The sequence below is a fragment of the Pan paniscus genome, chromosome 20 (assembly GCF_029289425.2).
Source record: "Pan paniscus chromosome 20, NHGRI_mPanPan1-v2.0_pri, whole genome shotgun sequence".
Lineage (NCBI taxonomy): Eukaryota > Metazoa > Chordata > Mammalia > Primates > Hominidae > Pan > Pan paniscus.
Window position 1 is genome coordinate 38,640,156 of NC_073269.2, and position 20,496 is coordinate 38,660,651.

The following is a 20,496-nucleotide window of genomic DNA, read 5'->3' on the forward strand; positions in this document are numbered from 1 at the left end:
ATACATCCTCATCTTTACTTACTTACCTTCATTTATTTATGAGTTGGGGTCTCACTCTACTGACCAGGCTGGAGTACAGTGACACAGTCATAGCTCTCTGCACCATCAAACTCCTGGCCTCAAGCAATCCTCCCACCTTAGCCTCCTAAAGTGCCACAATTACAGGTATGAGCCACCTGGCCAAGCCTAAATTTTTTGTTTTGTTTTGTTTTTGGTAGAAACAGGGTCTCACTATGTTGCCCAGGCTGGTCTCAAACTCCTGACCTCAAGTGAGCCTCCTGCCCTGGCCTCCCAATGTGCTGGGGTTACAAGGCATAAGCCACTGTGCCCAGTCTTATCTTCATCTTTTTTTTTTTTTTTGAGACGGGTCTTGCTCTATCACTCACACTGGAGTACACTGGTACAATCACAGCTCACTACAGCCTTGACCTCCTGGGCTGAAGTGATCCTCCTGCCTCACCCTCCCAAGTAGTTGGGACTACAGGCATGAGCCACCATGCCTAGCTAATTTTTTTTTTATTATTTGTAGAGATGGGGTCTCACTAAGTTACTTAAGCAATCCTCCTGTCTCGGACTCCAGGGTGCTGAGATTACAGGCGTGAGCCACCGTGCCCAGCTAATTTTTTAATTTTCAGTACAGATGGGGTCTCGCTACGTTGCCCAAGTGATCCTCCTGCCTCAGCTCCCCCTAAGTGCTGGGATTATAAGTGTGAGCCACTGCACCCAGCACTCATCCTATCTTAATGCTCACAATAACTCTAGGCAAGTAGGTATCACTAGCCTGTGTCACAGATGAAGAAACTGAGATGCAGCTGGCTGACTCAAGGATAAATAAGAGCCATTCATTCATTCATTCATTTAGTAGAGATGGTGTCTCGCTATGTGGCCCAGGCTGGTCTCATACTCCTGGCCTCAAGTAATCCTCCCGCCTCAGCCTCTCACAGCGCTGGGATTACAGCGTGAGCAACCATGCCCAGCCTAAGAGTCATATTTTATTTCAACAGAAGAAAAGTCCACAAGACAGACAGCCACACAGGCCCCTCAACTAATTCCCCAGGTCCAGCCAGAACTGTCTTGGCTGCAGGTGCCCTGGGTTCTGCTTGAAAAAGGCCTGTGAGCTCTCGGCCAGTCCTCCTAGGGAGAAGAGACTAACATAAAAATGGTCGCATATAATCCCTGCCTGGGCCCCAGGGGTGCCTCTGCAATAACTCAGCTATTTGAATCATTAAATTCACTTATTACTGGAGCCCAGATAATCCTTTTATGAGTCTCCACCACAATGAGATAATGCAATTTTGCTGGGACAGAGTCACAAGAACACAAAACTCTTTCTAGTTCCTGACATAGTTGGTTCTATGTGGCACATTGCAAAAGTAAAGATGCTCTGGATGAAAGCCATGTGAGAAACAGGATGCAATATGGTCAGACTCAAGCTGGGAAAAGGCGCTCCTTCTGCTTCAGAAAAGATGCTGGAGGAACACCAATACTTCCACCCCGCAAGATGAGGCAACAAGGACAGGCTTCCATGGACGAACTAAAAACAGAGCTGGAAGGTAAGGACCAGAGACAGAAGAAAACAGCAGTGGTCGGGCGTGGTGGCTCACACCTATAATCTGAACACTTTGGGAGGCCAAGGCAGTGGATCACCTGAAGTCAGGAGTTCAAGACCACCCTGGCCAAAATGGTGAAACCCCGTCTCTGCTAAAAATACAAAAATTAGCTGGGCGTGGTCATGGGCACCTGTAGTCCCAGCTACTTGGAGGCTGAGGCAGAAGAATTGCTTGAACCTAAGAAGGAGAGGTTGCAGCGAGCCGAGATGGCACCACTGCACTCCAGCCTGAGTGACAGGCTGAGATCCCGTCACAAAAAAAAAAAAAAAGAAAGAAAATGAAAGAAAACGGCAGGGAAGGGGATGAAGTAGAGGATGGGAAAGTAGTAAGACTCCAAGCAGAGGCCAGAAAGGGGCAGAATAGCAAGAGACGGGAAGGTCACTGAGTGCCACATCAAAACATGCAGGTCACATGCAAGAACTGTGTAAACACACCACGCCCTTAACAAGCACTGCTGCGCGGACAGGGCCTGCTGTTATCTAGCCCCAAGTCATCTGCTTTATCTTGGACCTCAGTCTTCCTGGTCACTAAAGACTGAATCCTCTGTCCAGGAGTAGGGATTCAAAGAGCTCTGTCCTTTCATCCGTGCTGTCACATGAAAAAAAAGAAGAAAAAGGACCTCTGTCCAACACTGTTCTCAACCTTTCTGTCCTAGTGTTAAAAATACGTAACATGCAGGGTGCAGTGGCTTGGGAGGCCAAGGTGGGCAGATCACCTGAGGTCAGGAGTTTGAGACCAGCCTGGCCAACATGGCAAAACCCTGTCTCTACTAAGAATACAAAAATTAGCCGGGCATGGTGGCAAACCCCTGTAATCCCAGGTACTCAGGAAGCTGAAGCATAAGAATCACTTCAACCCAGGAGGCGGAGGCTGCAGTGAGCCAAGATCATGACACTGCACTCCAGCCTGGGCAGCAGAGGGAGACTCTGTCTCAATAAAAAATAAAAAAATTTAAATTTAAATTTAAAAAAGGGCCGGGCACAGTGGCTAACACCTGTAATCCCAGCACTTTGGAAGGCCGAGGCAGGCTGATCACTTGAGATAGAGTTCAAGACCAGCCTGGCCAACATGGTGAAACCCTGTCTCTACTCAAAATACAAAAATTAGCCAGGCATGGGCACCTATAATCCCAGCTACTAGGGAGGCTGAGACAGAAGAATCACTTGAACCTGGGAGGCAGAGGTTGCAGTGAGCCAAGATCACACCATTGCACTCCAGTCTGTGTGACGGAGTGAGACTCCATTTCAAAAAAAGACAAAAAAAATCTGTAATATGCCAGGTGCAGTGGCTCACACCTGTAATCTCAGCACTTTGGGAGGCTGAGGCTGACAGATGATTGAGCCCAGGAGTTCAAGACCAGCCTGAGCAACAAAGTGAGACCCTGTCTCTACAGGAAAATCAAAAAATTATCTATGGGTATGGTGGCACACACCCAGCCAGGGGAGGCTGAGGCCAGAGGATCACTTGAGCCCAAGAGGTCAAGGCTGCAATGAGTTATGACTGCACCACTGCACTCTAGCCTAGGCGACAGAGGAAGACCCTGTCTCCAAAAAAAAAAGTAATAATCTCATATGATCTGGTGCTTAATGCCAGAGTTGAATTCTTACATAAGGGTAAATGCTTAAAAAAACAGTTTTATACCCTGTCAAGTTTACCTGCAAGAATTAGTTTGCTGGCTGGGCACAGTGGCTCACACCTGTAATCCCAGCATTTTGGGAGGCCAAGGCAGGCGGATCACTGGAGGTCAGGAGTTTCAGACCAGCCTGGCCAACACGGTAAAACCCCATCTCTACTAAAAATACAATTAGCTGGTTGTGGTGGCCCACACCTATAATCCCAGCTACTTGGGAGGCTGAGGCACGAGAATCTCTTGAACCTGGGAGGTGGAGGTTGCAGTGAGCCGAGATCGGGCCACTGCACTCCAGCCTGGGCAACAGAGTGAGACCTAGCTCAAAAAAAAAAACAAACAAAAGAATTAGTTTGCTATTTTAAAATAACATGCAAAGAAAATGGACTTTTTCTTGTAAAACTGGAAAGATAAGTGAATCTTCTTATAAAACTTCTTTCAAAAAATTTCATCCCTGCCTGGGCTCAAATGATGGGAAAATGTACAGAAAATCCAGTTGAGTTAGCTGGAGATACCAAATACCTCTAAATGTGAGTTATCTGCAGTTATTCTACGAACAGGAGAGCCATGTGAGGCCTCAAACTAGTATTTCAGGCAGCAGCGTGCACACTCGTGGTTTTGTGGTCTTCAACCGTCCTGCTAGCCCAGATAAGTCTGGGTGGTCAAGAACCGTCTGGTGACAGCGTGCAGCCCAGCTCAGCAGAATTCAGCATGGGGGAATTCAGCCTCCTTAGAGATGCACTCCCTGCTGAAATCTCACTGCGATGGCCGTTCCCGCCCTTCCGGGGCTCTGACCAAACACTCTGACCAGGAACACTTCCCAACAGATGAGCAGTATTCTCCATTTGGTCTAATTTATGATTCAGACGGAAAAGGCGAAAAACGAAAACTTTCTATTCATCTATTTTTCATACCAATGGAAGCAATGTGGTGATGTAATGTATGCTGTTACAGTCACTTGTGTCCTCCTGACCTATAACATTTAGAGATCCTGTCCATATTCTTCTCAAAGCTTCTCATTAAAGCACCCAGCCCTGCGCCTGGTTCCCTGCAGAGATGGAGTAACTGCTCACCCACTTGAACAAAACGATAGTGGGGCATTAAGAGGAAGCCCCAGCTCCCAGGGAGAGGTCATCTCTCACAAGAGCTGGAACTCCACTGTCCATATCCAGGGTAGGTGAGGGGCTAACCCCAGGTCATAGCCAAGCAAGCACAAAGGCAAAAAGCCCAAAACAATCAGGATGCTCAGTGCCAGCCCAACACAGTGATAGCTGGAATGAGCAGGGCTAGAGAGAAGCCAGGACTGGAACCAGGGCGGGACCATGCAGGGAGCGGGAAAGTTTGGAGGAGCACAACAGCCCCTCCGAATGCCACCGCATCACCCTGTTCCCGGACCACAGGGAGAAGAACCACCATGCACCCTCCACCAGTATCTTGGGCAGATGGGCAGGAGCTCTAGGGCCACTTCTCAGTGTTCCTCAGATGGAGAATCAACCTCAGGACAAATCAAGTCTGGATCCTTCTGGGCTGAATCCTTTCTAGGATTGGTACCTATCATGACATGGTCACATTCCTCCACTCCTCTATGAGAGGATGGAGTCATTGGACACCAATCTAATGCTGCTGGCAAATGACAGACAGGAAGAGCCCCAGCAGGGCAGATGCCACAGAAACCCTAACCGGGACACAGAAACATCACTAACAAACACCCAGCAGCTGTCTTGGTGAGGGAGACACAGTCTAACAGTCACAAAGAGGCACAACGGAGACCCTAACCCCTGGCCCTCTGCAGACACCTCTGCCTGCCCTCCCAGGGAAGCTGCCGGCCAAGATTATTTCAGGTCACCAGGCAAGACTGGGTGTAACTTGGGAATGTAAGTCTATCCAACGTCAGATCCCCAGGTGCATTCCTGTCCCTATGGCTGGTCAGAAGAAGTCTCTGCTCCTGCTCCCATCCTGCATCCCCTCCTTCCAAGGCCTACGGGCTGTGCCTCCTGGATCTGCCCCCTGGATTTCACTCACGCCTGTCCACCAGCAACACAACAAAGCGATCTTTCCAACGCCGAGCTCTGCAGGATTCCTCAAAGGATTCCCCTGCACTCCCCACCAGGTGAGCCCTCAACTTCTCTGCTAGGTGCTCAGGACCTGGCACATCTGGCCTCTGGCCACCTTTGCAGCTTCCTCACCCTCTGCTGTCTCCAAAGCTTCCCCCGAAGGGAAAGAGGATTTTCCCTCTTTCCACCCATTTTGTCCTGAAAACTGCTATCCCCCTGGGAACGACCCTATGTAGCGTGTGGGTGGCTGAGAACCCCCCTTCCACACAATGGTCAAGGCCAGGAGTACCCAAGCCCTGGCAGCAAACACCCAGCCTACTGCTCACCCAGTTAAAGGACGGACCCCTGGGTGACAGCAGGCCCCGGGGCTCAGTACACCGGACCCTCAGGCCACCTCAACACCAGTCCTCATGCCAGGCTGATCTCGAAACGTAATAGCTACTGCTCAGCAAAATGTGGTGGCTAGTGCCTGTAATCCCAGCACCTTGGGAGGCCAAGACGAGAGCATGGCTTGAGTCCAGGAGTTCAAGACCAGCCTAGGCAACCTGCTAGACTCCATCTCTACAAAAAAAAAAAAAAAAAATTAAGAATTAGCCGTGCATAGTGGCATGCGCCTGTAGTCCCAGCTACTACAGAGACTGGGGTGAAAGGATTGCTTGAGTCCAGGAGTTTGAGGCTGCAATGAGCTATGATGGCATCACTGCACTCCAGACTGGCCAACAGAGCCAGACCCTGTCTCAAAAAGAAAAAAACGAAAAGAAAGAAAAGAAAAAAAAATATCCACTGCTCTACTCTTCGGCCAGTGGGAAGAGTGCATTTTTTAATCAAAATAGGGGCCTCTATCCATGAAACCCATCAACTTGTAAAATCCGAGCTCTCTGCAGCCTCACAGTCCCTCCAGCACTGCCAGCAGCCCTCGTTCCCTGCATGCTCTAAATCCTCAGCGAAGACCCGTCCCTTGCTCCCTCGCCCAGCACAGGTCGCGAGTGCCCACGTCCCCTGCACCTCGTGGGGCAGCCAAGGGGGCACCGCGTGGTTCGTGTGCTCCTGGGCAGTCCATTTTCAACCACAAGACGGAACAGACTCAGAATCCGGAACATCTCTCGGTGCTTAAGAGTTTTCCTTTAACAATCTTTACCTGTGGAAACGCAGAGACCCCGCCCCGCGAGAGGCCGGCAGCCAGGGATTCCCCGCTCCGCGGCCTCATCACCCCCCGGAAACCACAACCGCTGCGCGCGCCTCGGACCCCCACCCGCCGCCTCCCCTCCAGCAGCCCCTAGGCCTCCGGGAAACCGCGCGGCGACCGCCCCGCGCCGCGCCAGATCCGAACCGCCGGACCCGGGACCCCGGCCACACCCGCCGGTGTCGACGCAGCGGGGCTCGGAGGGTGCATTCTCCGCGCCGACCGCTCCCTCTCCTCCAGACCCGAGGGGCGGAGTGGGCAGGGCGCGCCGGCTGCGCACCGGGCACCCACCTGGGGACGCGGGGGCTGGGGCGGCGCGGGGCCCCCTGGCGGACCCGGGAGCGGACTCCGGAGAGCAGGGAGCCCCTCCCCCCTCACTCTCCGGGCCCCGCCCGGCCGCCGCGCCCCGAGGCGCAGCCATCCCGCGGGAGGGGAGGCGCAGGAGGAGGCCAGCGCGAGGACACTTACTTAAAAGGCTACATCGCTTCATTCCCAGCCCATCCTGGGCGACCGCGGCACCTCCCTCGTCCGCTGCTGGGACCTCGATGCCCACCACCCTCGCGCGGCGATCAGGCCCTACAGCCCACCCCTTACTCCGCCGTGGGGCGGAGCCGCGCCACAGCTGACCCAATGAGAAACCGTCGTTTCCCAGAGTGACGTGTGAGCAGAGCAATCATGGAGTCCAGCCCAGCCGGGGGCGGGGCTCAGGCGGCTCCCTGCGCGTCCTACTCCAGCTGGCCCCGCCCCGCGCCCGCAACTGCGCGTGCCCATAACGTGAGGGGCGGGGCTAGGAGCCGGGCTGACACTAGAGGTGGGGTTAGCGCTTGGAAGCACCGACCAACGTGAGCGCAACGCGGCAGGGACACCTGATCCCAGCAGCGCCCAGCCCCTCGGATTGCCAGTCACTGCTCGCTTTGGGGCACGGAGGTGCCCAGTCCTGCGAGGCACCCCACGTCCTGTCGCCGACAGGGTCCGGGAGTCAGTATAGCTGGGTTCTAGTCCCATCACAGGCAAAAACTCCGCGGGAGCCTGGTCCGCTTTTTACCTGGGCCTCAGTTTCCCCATCCGTAAAATAGAACGGGTTGGATCTCCCGAGCGCTAACATTCCAGAACTCGGATGGGGCGAAGGGGAAGGAGGGATGGGCCACCCACACGTGACCTCCCCGCGTGGAGCCCCGCCTACCACTGATCCAGGGGGTGGCAGCTCCGGCCGGGACGAGCGGGGTGGGCGGGTCCTAGGAAACCCTACCCGGCCGCCCTTGGCAGCGCCTAAGGCGGAGCGCGCGGCTCTGCAGCCTGCTTGCCCCGGAGTTGGCACCCACGGAGGATGGGGACCGCACCCTCAGCTTCGCAGGGAGCCACCGTGGAGGCCAGGGCGGCGCAGAGACACGACGTGTGACTCGGAGTGCGCCTGGGGAGGATGGACGAGGGAGCGGGGGACCGCTAACGGGGCTCCCTCTCCGCGCCCCGTCCGCAGAGGCGCACGTCGAGGGTCCCGGGCGGGCTCCGTGGACGTTGGCGGTAGCGCCGAGCGAGTCACGGACCATGAAGAGCATTCGTGCCGCGCGGCCCAAGGCCGGGATGGGGGTTAGCCACGTCCTGCCGCGCTGAGGGGGAGGCTAACGGGCGCAGGCGGCCGGGCCCAGGCGGAGCCCACCGCGATGGCAAGGGAGGAGTGCAAGGCGCTGCTGGACGGGCTCAACAAGACGACTGCGTGCTACCACCACCTGGTGCTGACCGTCGGTGGCTCGGCGGACTCGCAGAACCTGCGGCAGGAGCTGCAAAAGACGCGCCAGAAGGCGCAGGAGCTGGCGGTGTCCACCTGCGCCCGGCTGACTGCTGTGCTGCGCGACCGGAGCCTGGCCGCCGACGAGCGCGCCGAGTTCGAGCGGCTCTGGGTGGCCTTCTCGGGCTGCCTGGACCTGCTGGAAGCCGACATGCGACGCGCGCTGGAGCTGGGCGCCGCGTTCCCGCTGCACGCGCCGCGGCGGCCGCTGGTGCGCACAGGTGTGGCTGGCGCCTCCTCCGGCGTGGCGGCGCGCGCGCTGAGCACCCGCAGCCTGCGGCTCGAGGCGGAGGGCGACTTCGACGTCGCGGACCTGCGGGAGCTGGAGCGCGAGGTCCTTCAGGTGGGCGAGATGATCGACAACATGGAGATGAAGGTCAACGTGCCCCGCTGGACCGTGCAAGCCCGGCAGGCGGCGGGCGCCGAGCTCCTGTCCACGGTCAGCGCCGGCCCCTCCTCGGTCGTGTCCTTGCAGGAGCGCGGGGGGGGTTGCGACCCCAGGAAGGTCCTGGCCGCCATCCTTTTCGGCGCCGTGCTGCTGGCGGCTGTGGCCCTAGCCGTGTGCGTGGCGAAGCTGAGCTGACGGACACCCGACGGCCGCCTGCTGCTGCCGCTCCCTCCCCGGAGAAAAGACTCGGGATGGGTGTGGGGTCTGGCCTATGCAAGGGGAGTGGTCCTAAAACCCCGTGTGTGCATGAGTACACGCGCATTTCCAGTGCACATCTGCCTGGGCAGGACACGGTTTCCTCTTGCTGGCCCGGGAGGAGTTAACTTTGCGCCGGCCGTCAGGGCATTACCGCTAACGTCTGCCGGAGCTTTATTCCCTATTAATAGAAAACCGTCACAGTGACCCTAGATCCCTCCGAGTTAATGAGTTAACACATGTGCTGTCGGGGCGTCTTTACAGGGAGTCCGAGTTCGGTGCCCACCCCTGCCAGCGTCGCCCCCTCTCCGCGTGGGACAGTTTGAAAAGGTGGGTGGGGTGGAGTGAAGTTTGGAGAGGGACGCTGTTTGGTTCTATGTGGTTGGTCTGTTTCCCGGACAAGAAAAATTGCAATCAAATGTCAGCAGCTTTTATTACCTTAATCTTTCAGGGCCTAAATTTAGGAGAGTGTCCTGAGAGCAGTTCATACAAAGGGCTTTCTCTAAGACGCGCTACAGCGCTTCCTAGCAGAGTTTATCCATTCGTCCCCAAGAGCAGCTAGAAGAGATTTGAGGTCATGACCTCCCACTGCCGCTCAGAGGCTGACCCTATTTAGGAAACCAAAGAGGGTGGGTTGAACCTACTCTCACGGACTTGGATCCAGTGCGCACACTTGCCTGCGGAAAAGGGCTCTCCCCAGCCACCCGGAGATGGGGGTAAGAGGAAGAGCAGAGGCTTGGGGTAGGGCCACCTGGTGTTTAAACAGGCACTTTCTCCTTCTCTGGGGCTTATTTTTGTTCAGAACTAGACCAGAGTGTTTGAACCTCCTTTGCAGGAGGGCTGGGAATCCTCTTTAGAGCACTTAATCCTATTTATCCCCTGGAATGTGCGTGCTGGCCACTAGGAGGGCTGGCTTTGGCAGCTCTCTGACCCCCGCGCTGCCCGCCCCTCCGGGGTAATGTGGCATTACTGGCCCACAGAGGTTTTGAGCCAATCAGCTCTGAGACTGGGTTAGAATGTAACAGCTTTAACTTGGGATTTAAGAAGCTTTTTAAGAAGCTTTTAAAAGGTAATAATCCTCTGAAAGAAAAATGACGTAACCACAGCGTGTACTATGAAAGCTGCTATTTTAATAAAGAACGCTGGGCCATGAACTCATACCTGCCAATGAGTCAAACATAGTATCTTTATGTAGATACTTAGATTACTAAATATATATTGCATCTACTTCTGAAGTTGATAGTCTTCCCCCCCCCGCCGACTTTTTTCTTTTTTGAGACAGGGTCCCCCTCTGTCACCCAGGCTGGAGTGCAATGGTGTGATTGTGGCTCACTGCAGCCTCCAAATCTCGGGCTCAAACTATCCTCCTACCTCAGCCTCCTGAGTAGCTGAAACTACAGGTGTGTGCCACCACACCTGGCTAATGTTTTTAAGGCAGTTAATTTATTTATTTATTTTTATTTTTCTTTAGAGATAGGATCTTGTGGTGTCGCCCAGGCTGGAGTGCAGGGGCGCAATCAGCAAACCACAGCCTTGAACTCCTGGGCTCAAGCTCTCCTCCCACCTTACCCTCCCAAGTAGCTGGGACTAAAGGTGTGCATCACGGCACTCAACTAATTTTTTGTAGAGACAGAGTTGGGCTATGTTGCCCAGGCTGGTCTCAAACTCCTGGCCTCAAGTGGTCCTCCCACCTAGGCCTCCCAAAGTACTGGGACTACAGGCATAAGCTACTATGCTCAGTCTAAAATCAATATTCTTTATTTTTTTCTACAATTTCACTGCAAAATAAAATCTATATTCTTGAGTAGCCACACAGGTGTAAATGACAGAATGTTAAGTGGCCTTTAATTCTTTTGATCAACAAGTAAGAAAATGCTTGGTCCTTGGTCCCAGGATGACATCTGCCTGAGCAGTGCTACCAAATCCTGCCTGTGGTCCAGAGAGAGCTCTGTCCCATTCTTGGGTAAGTTAGGCTGTAAAAACAGATGCATTTAACTTTTTTTTCTTTTTTTTTTCTTTTTTTTTTTTTTGAGATGGAATTTTACTCTTGTTGCCCAGACTGGAGTGCAGTGGCGTGATCTGGGCTCACTGCAACCTCTGCCTCCTGGGTTCAAGCAGTTCTCCTGCCTCAGCCTCCCGAGTAGCTGGGATTACAGGCGATTGCCACCATGCCCGGCTAATTTTTGTATTTTTGGTAGAGATGGGGTTTCACTATGTTGGCCAGGCTGGTCTTGAACTCCTGAACTCAGGTGATCTGCCCACCTCAGCCTCCCAAAGTGCTGGGATTACAGGCGTGAGCCACCTCGCCGGGCCACATTTAACTTTCTAAAGGTAATTTGCAATAAATTCCAGAGACTTTGGCTGAAAACTGACCAGGATTTTTTTTTTAATTCTTTTTTACCCCAGAAGTGAGAACAGGGGTGACCAGGGGAAAGGAATTGGCCATTTTTCACATGGGCAGCTTGGAGGACCAAGGGGCAGAGGTGGATAGCAGAAGGGATGCTGTCAGGACACCCAGACTTAAGATTCACTCTCCCCCCAAACCCCCACTATTCCTCAGGAGGACCAAGAGATTCCAGCAGCTCAGATAGGGCAAATGTGGGATCTGTGTTTGTGTCTGTGATCATGCTTTTAAAAGACCCACAAGGTCTTAAGCTGATTAAATGTTTTGCAATTACTTTTTTCTTTTTTTTTTTTAGATACTGGGTCTCTCTATGTTACCGAGGCTAGAGTACAGTGGCACAATCATAGCTCACTGAAGCCTCAAACTCTTGTGCTTGAGAGATCCTCCTGTCTCAGCCTCCTGTCTGGGACTACAGGCGTGCACCATCACACCCTGCAAATTTTTTAAATATTTTTATTTTTTAGTTCTTGTACAAATGGAGCCTTCACTATGTTGCCCAGGCTGGTCTCAAACTCCTGGGCTCAAGCAGTCCTCCCACTTCAGCCTCCCAAAACCCTGAGATTTATAGGCGTGAACCACCATGCTTAGCTGACAATTACTAATAACAAGAACCTCTTGCTTCACCCAGTGTGGGTGAATCTGAATAGGGGCCACTTCAAATTCTTTTGCACCTGGTTGCCCAGAGTGCCTTTGAAAATGACATAGAACGTTTTTAAGCCACTCCTCCCATATATGGACTCTCTCGTTACCTTCCCCAGAGTCTCATCTCTGGCAAGAGAAGGCTGGGACATTTCATTACCCTGTGTTGGAAAATATACCTAGGCCAGCACAGTGGCTCAAGCCTGTAATCCCAGCACTTTGGGAAGCTGAGGCAGGTGGATCACCTGAGGCCAGGAGTTCGAGACCAGCCTGGCCAACACAGCGAAACCCGATCTCTACTAAAAAATATAAAAATTAGCCAGGCATGGTGGCACATGCCTATAGTCCCAGCTACTCAGGAGGTTAAGGCAAGAGAGTCGCTTGAATGCAGGAGGTGGAGGTTGCAATGAGCAAGATTGTGCCACTGCACTCCAGCCTGGGCAACAGAGCAAGACTCTGTCTCAAAAAAAAAAAGAAAGAAAAGAAAATGTATCTAAAAATGAAGTCCTAAAGGTATTCTACTGTTTCTAAGACTGGGAACCTTTGTTCTTATCAAGGTGTTTTGGGTTATGAATTTTTTTTAAAAAAATGGTTTAGCAGAACCTATTGTTGAAACAACCCATCAGATGTGTGTTTCACTGAGGGCAGTGGGAAAAACAAGGTTTTTCTTTTTGAGACAGGGTCTCAATCTGTCACCCAGGCTGGAGTGCAGTGGTGCAATTGTAGCTCATTGCAACTTCAAACTCCTGGGCCCAAGCGATCCTCCTTCCTCAGCCTCCTGAATTGCTGGGACTACAAGCTTGCACCATCATGCCCGGCAGGATAAACAAGTTTTTGTTGTTGTCACTCTTTCTACCCATTTGGCTGATCTTTGGGTATTTAGTTATATGTGGATCAGATGTGTACTTGATTCTGAAGGTCTTCTGCTCACTGAAATTACTGATAAAATATTGCAAAAAAAAAAGCTGAATTACAATAAATATACTCACCCTGTTGGACCTATTAACGTAAACAGCTCTTTGAGTTTGAAAATTTTAAGTATTAGGGGTATTTGGTATTATTTGGAGTTATGACATTGCCTAATAGAACTTTTGCTATACGACAAGCAAAATCACTTTCTGCCTTGTGCAATAGGCTGCTCTCTAACTAGCATCTCTGCTCTTATTTTTATATATAATGCAAGAGATTGCTTTCTAATAGAAGCCTGATTAAATTGAGATGTTTGATGCATAAGTCATTAATTTTCTGTGAACATTTAGTATGACCTTAAACTATGATACAAGTGTAGGAAAAAAAAACAAAAATTCAAACTGTGTTAGCTGACACTGAAAAGACAAAAACTTGGAATGTCAAGGCTTTTATCGTGGAAACTTTGATTTCAGAAGAATGTGATCTGGGCGTTTGTTATTAGTAAAAATAATATTTGTAGGAGAAAAAAATGCCTGGCAAATTATTTTTATGTGTTCTAAGAACATATGCTTTCTTTTCTTTTCTTTTCTTTTCTTTTCTTTTCTTTTCTTTTCTTTTCTTTTCTTTTTTTTTGAGACAAGGTCTGACTCTATCACCCAGGCTGGAGTGCAGTGGCACAACCTTGAATCACTGCAGCCTCCACTTCCTGGGCTTAAGTGATCCTCCTGCCTCAGCCTCCCAAGTAGCTGGGATTACAGGCGCCCAGCTAATTTTTTTTTTTTTTTTTTTTTTTTGTAGAGATGGGGTTTCACCATGTTGCCCAGGCTTGTCTTGAACATCTGAGCTCAAGCAATCCACTAGCCTCGGCCTCCCAAAGTGCTGGGATAACCAGCATGAGCCACCACGCCTAGCTGCTTTTTTTTTTTTTTTTTTTTTGAGACGGAGTCTCGCTCTGTCACCCAGGCTGGAGTACAGTGGCAAGATCATGACTCGGTGCAGCCTTGAATTCCTGGGCTCCAGTGATTCTTTCACTTTAGTCTCTCGAGTAGCTGGCACTACAGGTGCATGCCACCACACCCAGCTAATTTATTTTTAAAATTTTGTGTAGATATGGGGTTTCCCTATGTTGCCCAGGCTATCTTGAACTCCTGGGTTCAAGTGATCCTCCCAGCTCTGTCTCCCAAAGTTCTGGGATTACAGGCATGAGCTATTGTGCACAAGCTAAGAATATGTGCTTTTAAATCCCATAAGGAAAAAAATATTTTTGGTAAATAAAATTAAAGCATAAATATCATGATTTACCTGACGTTTACCGTAAGCAACATAAAAGATATGTGATACTGAATGACTAAAAAGTAGTTTTGGTTAAAGAGAGTTCTAGTTTCCATGAGGACTCTGACAATGCTACATTTTATTTTGCTTTTTAATGTGCACATTGGTACACGTTTAACTACTCTACTCCTGTTCAAAATGTACTTCTCTGTTCTGCAATGAATGCTTTTTAAGGGTGCAAGCCCCAGGGCGTGAAATGAATGTGGTAGAACTGGCCTCTACATTTCTTTTGGGTGTGTCTCCTCCTGCAAGGCCTGGCCAGCTGCGATGGGCAGAGGACACTGCCTCGCTCTCCAAGTACCTCAGTAAGTCATTGACCTACTTGTGCCTCATATCTCTCATTTGCAAAATGAGGGTCCTACCTGATTAACTCAAAGATTCCCCTTCTAGAGCTTAAAACATTGAACAAAATGCAGTTAAACAAGAAAGGGCTATGTTTATTGGTTTTGTTTTGTCTTTTTTGGTGTAGTTGGTTGGTTTTTGTGTATAATGGAATAGAATCATATCATTTGCTGGTTATTGTCTAATATTAGTTTCAAAAACTAATAATACTTTAAACTTCAAATTAATTTTCAAAATCAGAATTAACTAAGCATATCATGCTTTCAGTGCACATCAGAATTAGTGTATGGGCTTAAAAGCAAATGTGTGTAAATGCTACTTATTGGTAGTATTTAAATTAGATTAGGAATTTAAATTCAGGCTCTAAGTCGGAGTCTAAGAAAGCCCACTGATTATTAAAACAGTCTGTTTTACCCAGCAATCCAGGCCACCTGAACATCAGAGCCTGGGAAACAGTAGATAGGAAGCTCTGTCATTTGTCTTGGAGGCTGGGAGAATCCTATCCCATAAGTAACTTGGTAGCCTTAGAACTGCATGAGCTGCTTTACCACTGGGAAACATGAGCACAGCCTAGCTTGATTTTGTATGTGGTATCAGATCTAAGGTGGATGGAATTCAGGACTTCCTGTCTACTCTTTGATTTTATTTTTAGAAATTTTGTATTTTGTTTTATTCATTTATTCATCTTCGGAGACATGGTCTGGCTCTGTTGCCCAGGATGGAGTGCATGGTGTGATCATAGGCCACTGCATTGTTGAGCTCCCAGGCTCAAGCGATCCTCCTGCCTCAGCCTCCTTAGTAGCTGGGACTATAGGCGCATGCCCTACCATGCCTGGCTTTGTCTACTTTTTGAATGATGTCTCAAACTAGAAGGTCTATTAATTTAAAAAATTAAGGATAGCATGCCATAATTAAAAATAATAACAGTGGGAAAAGGCACCTTCCAATGATTCAGACATCAACTTGTGATTTAAAAGAACGAAAAATAAATAATAGGGAAAAAAGTTAAATAAAAATAAAATTAAAAAAAAAAAAGAAACAGGGCCTTGCTATGTAGCCCAAGCTGGTCTCAAACTCCTGGCCTCACGTGATCCTCCACCAAAGTGCTGGGATTACAGGTAGGAGCCACTGTGCCCAGTCTCAACTTGTGATTTTTTTTTTTTGAGACGGAGCCTCACGCTGTCACCCGGGCTGGAGTGCAGTGGTGAAATCGTGGCTCACTGCAACCTCCACCTCCTGGGTTCAAGGATGAGCCACCACACCTGGCCTCTTTTTTTTTCCTTTGAGATGGAGTTTCATTCTTGTTTCCCAGGCTGGAGTGCAATGGCATGATCTCAGCTCACTGCAATCTCTGCCTCCTGAGTTCAAGCAATTCTCCTGCCTCAACTTCCCAAGTAGCTGGGATTACAGGCATCTGCCACCACGCCCAGCTAATTTTTTGTGTTTTTAGTAGAGATGGAGTTTCACCATGTTGGCCAGGCTGGTCTCAAGCTCCTGAACTCAGGTGATCCACCCGCCTCAGCCTCCCAGAGTGTTGGGATTACAGGCGTAAGCCACTGCACCTGGCCTTTTAAAAATATATATATTCTTAATTTTTGATATTTGAGTGGGAGTGAACATCCTGATCAATGTATTTACCCTTCACAGATTTCATTACATAAGAAGATGTTCAGGATTATAAATTTCCAAGTGCTTTTCTGCAATGTGATTTTTTTTTCTGAGACAGTCTCACTCCCACTGCCCACACTGAAGTGTGGTGGCACGATCACGCCTCACTACAGCCTCTACTTCCTGGGCTTAGGTGATTCTCTTACTTCAACCTCCTGAGTAGCTGGGACTACACATGTGGTGCCACCATGCCCGGCTAATTTTTATATTTCTAGTAGAGACAGGGTCTCACTATGTTGCCCAGGCTGTTCTCAAACTCCTGGGCTCAAGCAATCTGCCTGCCTGCTTCAGCCTCCCAAAGTGCTGGGATGACAGGTGTGAGCCACCCTGCCCAGCCCAGCCCACAATATGATTATACTCAGATTTTAATGCAGGATGCAATCCAAGAAGATAGGTCTCCATATGAAAGATCTTTGGCTATGGTCAACACAGATCAAAGTCATATTTCAAATATTGTTTTTTCTGGCTGTTAGGAACTGACCAAAGGTCATGTTGCAGTCTTCTCTCCATGAGGACAAGATGAATAATATCTGGAAAGATGTTTTTCTCACTTATTTTTCATCTAATTCCATAGAAGAGATTCTGGATGTTTTTATCGCAGTACCATGAGATCTTGGGCATACTTGTTCTTTGGTGTTTGAGAATTTTTTTTTTTTTTGAGACAGAGCCTTGCTCTGTCAACCCAGGCTGGAGTGCAGTGGTGTGATCTCAGCTCACTACAGCCTCCACCTCCCGGGTTCAACATTCCCATGCCTCAGCCTCCAGACTAGCTGGGATTACAGGTGCATGCCACCATGCCCAGATAATTTTTGTATTTGCTAGAGATGGGGTTTCACCATGTTGGCCAGGCTGGTCTCAAACTCCTGATCTCAAGTGATCTGCCTGCTTTGGTCCCCCCAAAGTGCTGGGAGTACAGATGTGAACCACCGCACTGGCTCGAGAATTTTTAAACTTTAAGGCTTATTAAGACCAATGTAAATAAGCCAAATAAGAGCTCCTGTTGTCAAAAGGATTTAAAGAGTACTTCTGGCCAGGTGCAGTGGCTCACACCTGTAATTCCCAGCACTTTGGGAGGCTGAGGTGGGCAGATCACTTGAGGTCAGCAGTTCGAGACCAGCCTGGCCAACATGGTGAAACCCCATCTTTACTAAAAATACAAAAATTAGCCGGGCGTGGTGGCATGCATCTATAATCCCAGCTACTTGGGAGGCTGAGGCAGAAGAATCACTTGAAGCCAGGCAACAGAGGTTACAGTGAGCCGAGATCACACCACTGCGCTCCAGCCTGGACGACAGAGTGAGACTCTGTTTCAAAAATACATATATTTAAAGAGTACTTTTAATATGCTAGTACCAGAAAGCAAAGTTGAGTGTCCCCTGCTTGTATGTACATATTAGGCATATGGAAAGATCTACAGGGAAGTAAAGAAATAAAAATATTATTAATATATATTAATATTAACAAAGTGGTAGGCTTATGAATGGTGTTTTTCAGTATTTTTCCGGAATGAGATTATATTGTTCTTACGATAAAATTTTGAATAATTTTGTCATCTAGAAAATATTATTCTGTTGTTTAAATTGGAATCCCAGCTACCTGGGAGGCTGAGGCAGGAGAATCACTTGAACCTGGGAGGCAGAGCTTGCAGTGAGTTGAGATCATGCCACTGCACTCCAGCCTGGGCGACAGAGCAAAACTCCATCTCAAAAACAAACAAAACAAAAGTAAATACAGGCCAGTTGTGGTGGCTCACGCCTGTAATCCCAGCACTTTGGGAGGCTGAGGCAGGTGGATCACCTGAGGTCAGGAGTTTGAGATCAGCCTGGCCAACACAGTGAAACCCCGTCTCCACTAAAAATACAAAAATTAGCCTGGTGTGGTGGTGCACGCCTGTAGTCCCACCTACTAGGGAGGCTGAGGCACAAGAATCACTTGAACCAGGGAGGCAGAGGTTGCAGTGAGCTGAGATTGCACCACTGCACTCCAGCCTGAGCGACAGAGTGAGACTCTGTCTAAAAAAAAAAAAAGTAAACACAGTTAAATTCACTCTAAAGATGTGCAATAATGTACCAATAATGTAAACACTACTACAGCCAAGAAGATATAGAACATTTCCATCACCCCTAAAAAGCTCCCCCATGTCACTTTGTAGTTCTCATCCAAAACACCATGGGATATCAGTTTGTAAAGGTCTCTCTCTTCAAAGAGGGAAAGGGCAGGTTGGGTTTTATGCATCCCAGGGTCTGTATTACACAAGAAAGTCATATTCAGCAGGTTTTTGGGGAAAGCTGTACATATTTATGGGGGGGTTGACCACATGTGCAATGGGTAAACATATAGGTAACATACATCCCCCATGTTTATTTTGGAGCAAGGTTGTGTCAGGCGTTTGAACCAGAGCAACTCCATCTTGTATAGGGGCTGGACAAAATGAGGCTGAGACTGGTACAGGAGTTAAGAAGAATTTACTTAGGCAGATAGTGAAGGCATGGAAGTCCTCCGTAAAGTTTCCCTTTCTAACGAAGAGCAGCCTGTAAAATCCAGCTGCAGACATAGATCCGACAGTTGTGCCACTCCTGTTGAAGATGGTGGCTCCATCTTCCCTTCTCTTTGTCGGCCACATGTACTGTAAGAAGCAGACAAGATGACACCAATCAACTGGAAAGCCCATTTGCATGATAAGATTAGGGTGGGGTGACCAGCCTTCCCCAAGATCATGCCACTGCACTCCAGCCTGGGGTGACAGAATGAGTGAGACCCTGTTTTAAAAAAAAAAAAAAAAAATGCCGGGCACAGTGGCTCAGGCCTGTAATCCCAGCACTTTGGGAGGCCAAGGTGGGTGGATCACACGAGGTCAGGAGTTCAAGACCAGCCTGGCCAAGATGGTGCAACCCTGTCTCTACTAGAAATATAAAAATTAGCCAGATGCGGTGGCAGGCACCTGTAATCCCAGCTACTTGGGAGGCTGAGGCAGGAGAATCGCTTGAACCCAGGAGGCGGAGGTTGCAGTGAGCCGAGATCATGCCACTGCACTCTAGCCTGGGCAACAGGAGCAAGACTCCTCAAAAAAATAAAATAAAAATAAAGGCTCATGTTGCTGCGTTAGCTCATGTCTGTAATTCCAGCACTTTGCAAGGCCGAGGCAAGTGGATTGGTTGAGCCCAGGAGTTCAACACCAGCCTGGGCAACAAAGCAAAACCTTATCTCTACAAAACATACAAAAATTAGCCCGTTGTGGTGCTGTAGTCCCAGCTTCCTCAGGAGGCTGAGGTGGGAGGACCACTTGAGCCTGGGGGTGTCCAGGCTCTGGTCAGCTGTGATAACATCACTGCACCTGGGCCGCAGAGTGAGACCCTGTCTCAAAAAAAAAAAAAAAAAAATGAATAACCACCTAAAAATAATTTCTCAGAATGATTTTTAAAAAGGTTTTTTTTCTTTTTTCTTTTCTTTTCTTTTCTTTTTTTTTTTTTTTTTGAGCTGGAGTCTAAGTCTGTCGCCCAGGATGGAGTGCAGTGGTATGATCTTGGCTCACTGCAACCTCTGCCACCTGGGTTCAAGCAATTCTTCTGTGCCACCATACCCAGCTAATTTTTGTATTTTTAGTAGAGACGGGGTTTCACCCTGTTGACCAGGCTGGGCTCAACTCCTGACCTCAGGTGATCCACACATCTTGGCCTCCCAAAGTTCTGGGATTGCCAGGTATGAGCCACTGTGCCCAGCCTGAAGTGTAACTTTTGAGGCTAAGTCATAAAAGGCATCATGGCTTCTTCCTCTCTCATGGATCATTCTTTCTGGGGGAAGTTTACCCACCAAGTCCTGAAGACATTGAAGCAACCCTATGGAAAGATCCATGCGGTAAGGAACTAGGCCCCCTGCCAACAGCCATGTGAGTGAGCCATTGAGGAAGTGGATCTCCCAGTGCTGGACAAGTCCTGGCTGACATGCTGATCACAGCCTCATGGGAGATACTGAGTTAGGATCACCACATGGAGGTGGTCCCTAATCCCTGATCAACAGAAAAGGTGGGATAATCAATGTCCATTGTTTTTTGTTTGTTTTTCTTGTTTTTTTTGTTTTGTTTTGCTTTTGATTTTGAAACAGAGTCTTGCTCTCTCACCTAGGCTGCAGTGCAGTAGCACTATCTCAGCTCACTGCAACCTCTGCCTCCCGGGTTCAAGCGATTCTCCTGCCTCAGCCTCCCGAGTAGCTGGGATTACAGGCACCCACCACCACACCCAGCTAATTTTTATTTTTATTTTTTGTATTTTTAGTAGAGACGGGGTCTCACCATGTTAGCCA

General features: G+C 49.4%; 2 protein-coding genes across 8 annotated transcripts in view; one reads left to right on the forward strand and one right to left on the reverse strand.

Moving 5' to 3' along the window:
- Positions 1-7,093, reverse strand: part of ANKRD27 (ankyrin repeat domain 27) — a 77,670-nt gene extending 70,577 nt beyond the window's left edge. For 5 of the 7 annotated variants that reach the window (XM_008969263.5, XM_063599539.1, XM_034946770.3 and 2 more), the window contains exon 1: positions 6,943-7,093. The gene's annotated coding sequence lies outside the window, so the exon portion shown is untranslated. The remainder of the gene's footprint in view (positions 1-6,942) is intronic. The other 2 variants (XM_034946771.3, XM_055104315.2) reach the window with 1 other exon arrangement.
- A 1,031-nt stretch (positions 7,094-8,124) lies between these two features.
- Positions 8,125-14,723, forward strand: RGS9BP (regulator of G protein signaling 9 binding protein). Its single transcript, XM_055104316.2, has one exon. The coding sequence runs from the start codon at positions 8,136-8,138 to the stop codon at positions 8,841-8,843; it is 708 nt and encodes a 235-aa protein (XP_054960291.2). The 5' UTR covers positions 8,125-8,135; the 3' UTR covers positions 8,844-14,723.
- The last annotated feature ends 5,773 nt before the right edge of the window (positions 14,724-20,496 follow it).

What these genes read in the sequence shown, in the direction of transcription:
- RGS9BP (XM_055104316.2), top strand. Translation starts at nt 8,136, where the DNA reads ATGGCAAGGGAGGAGTGCAAGGCGCTGCTGGACGGGCTCAACAAGACG.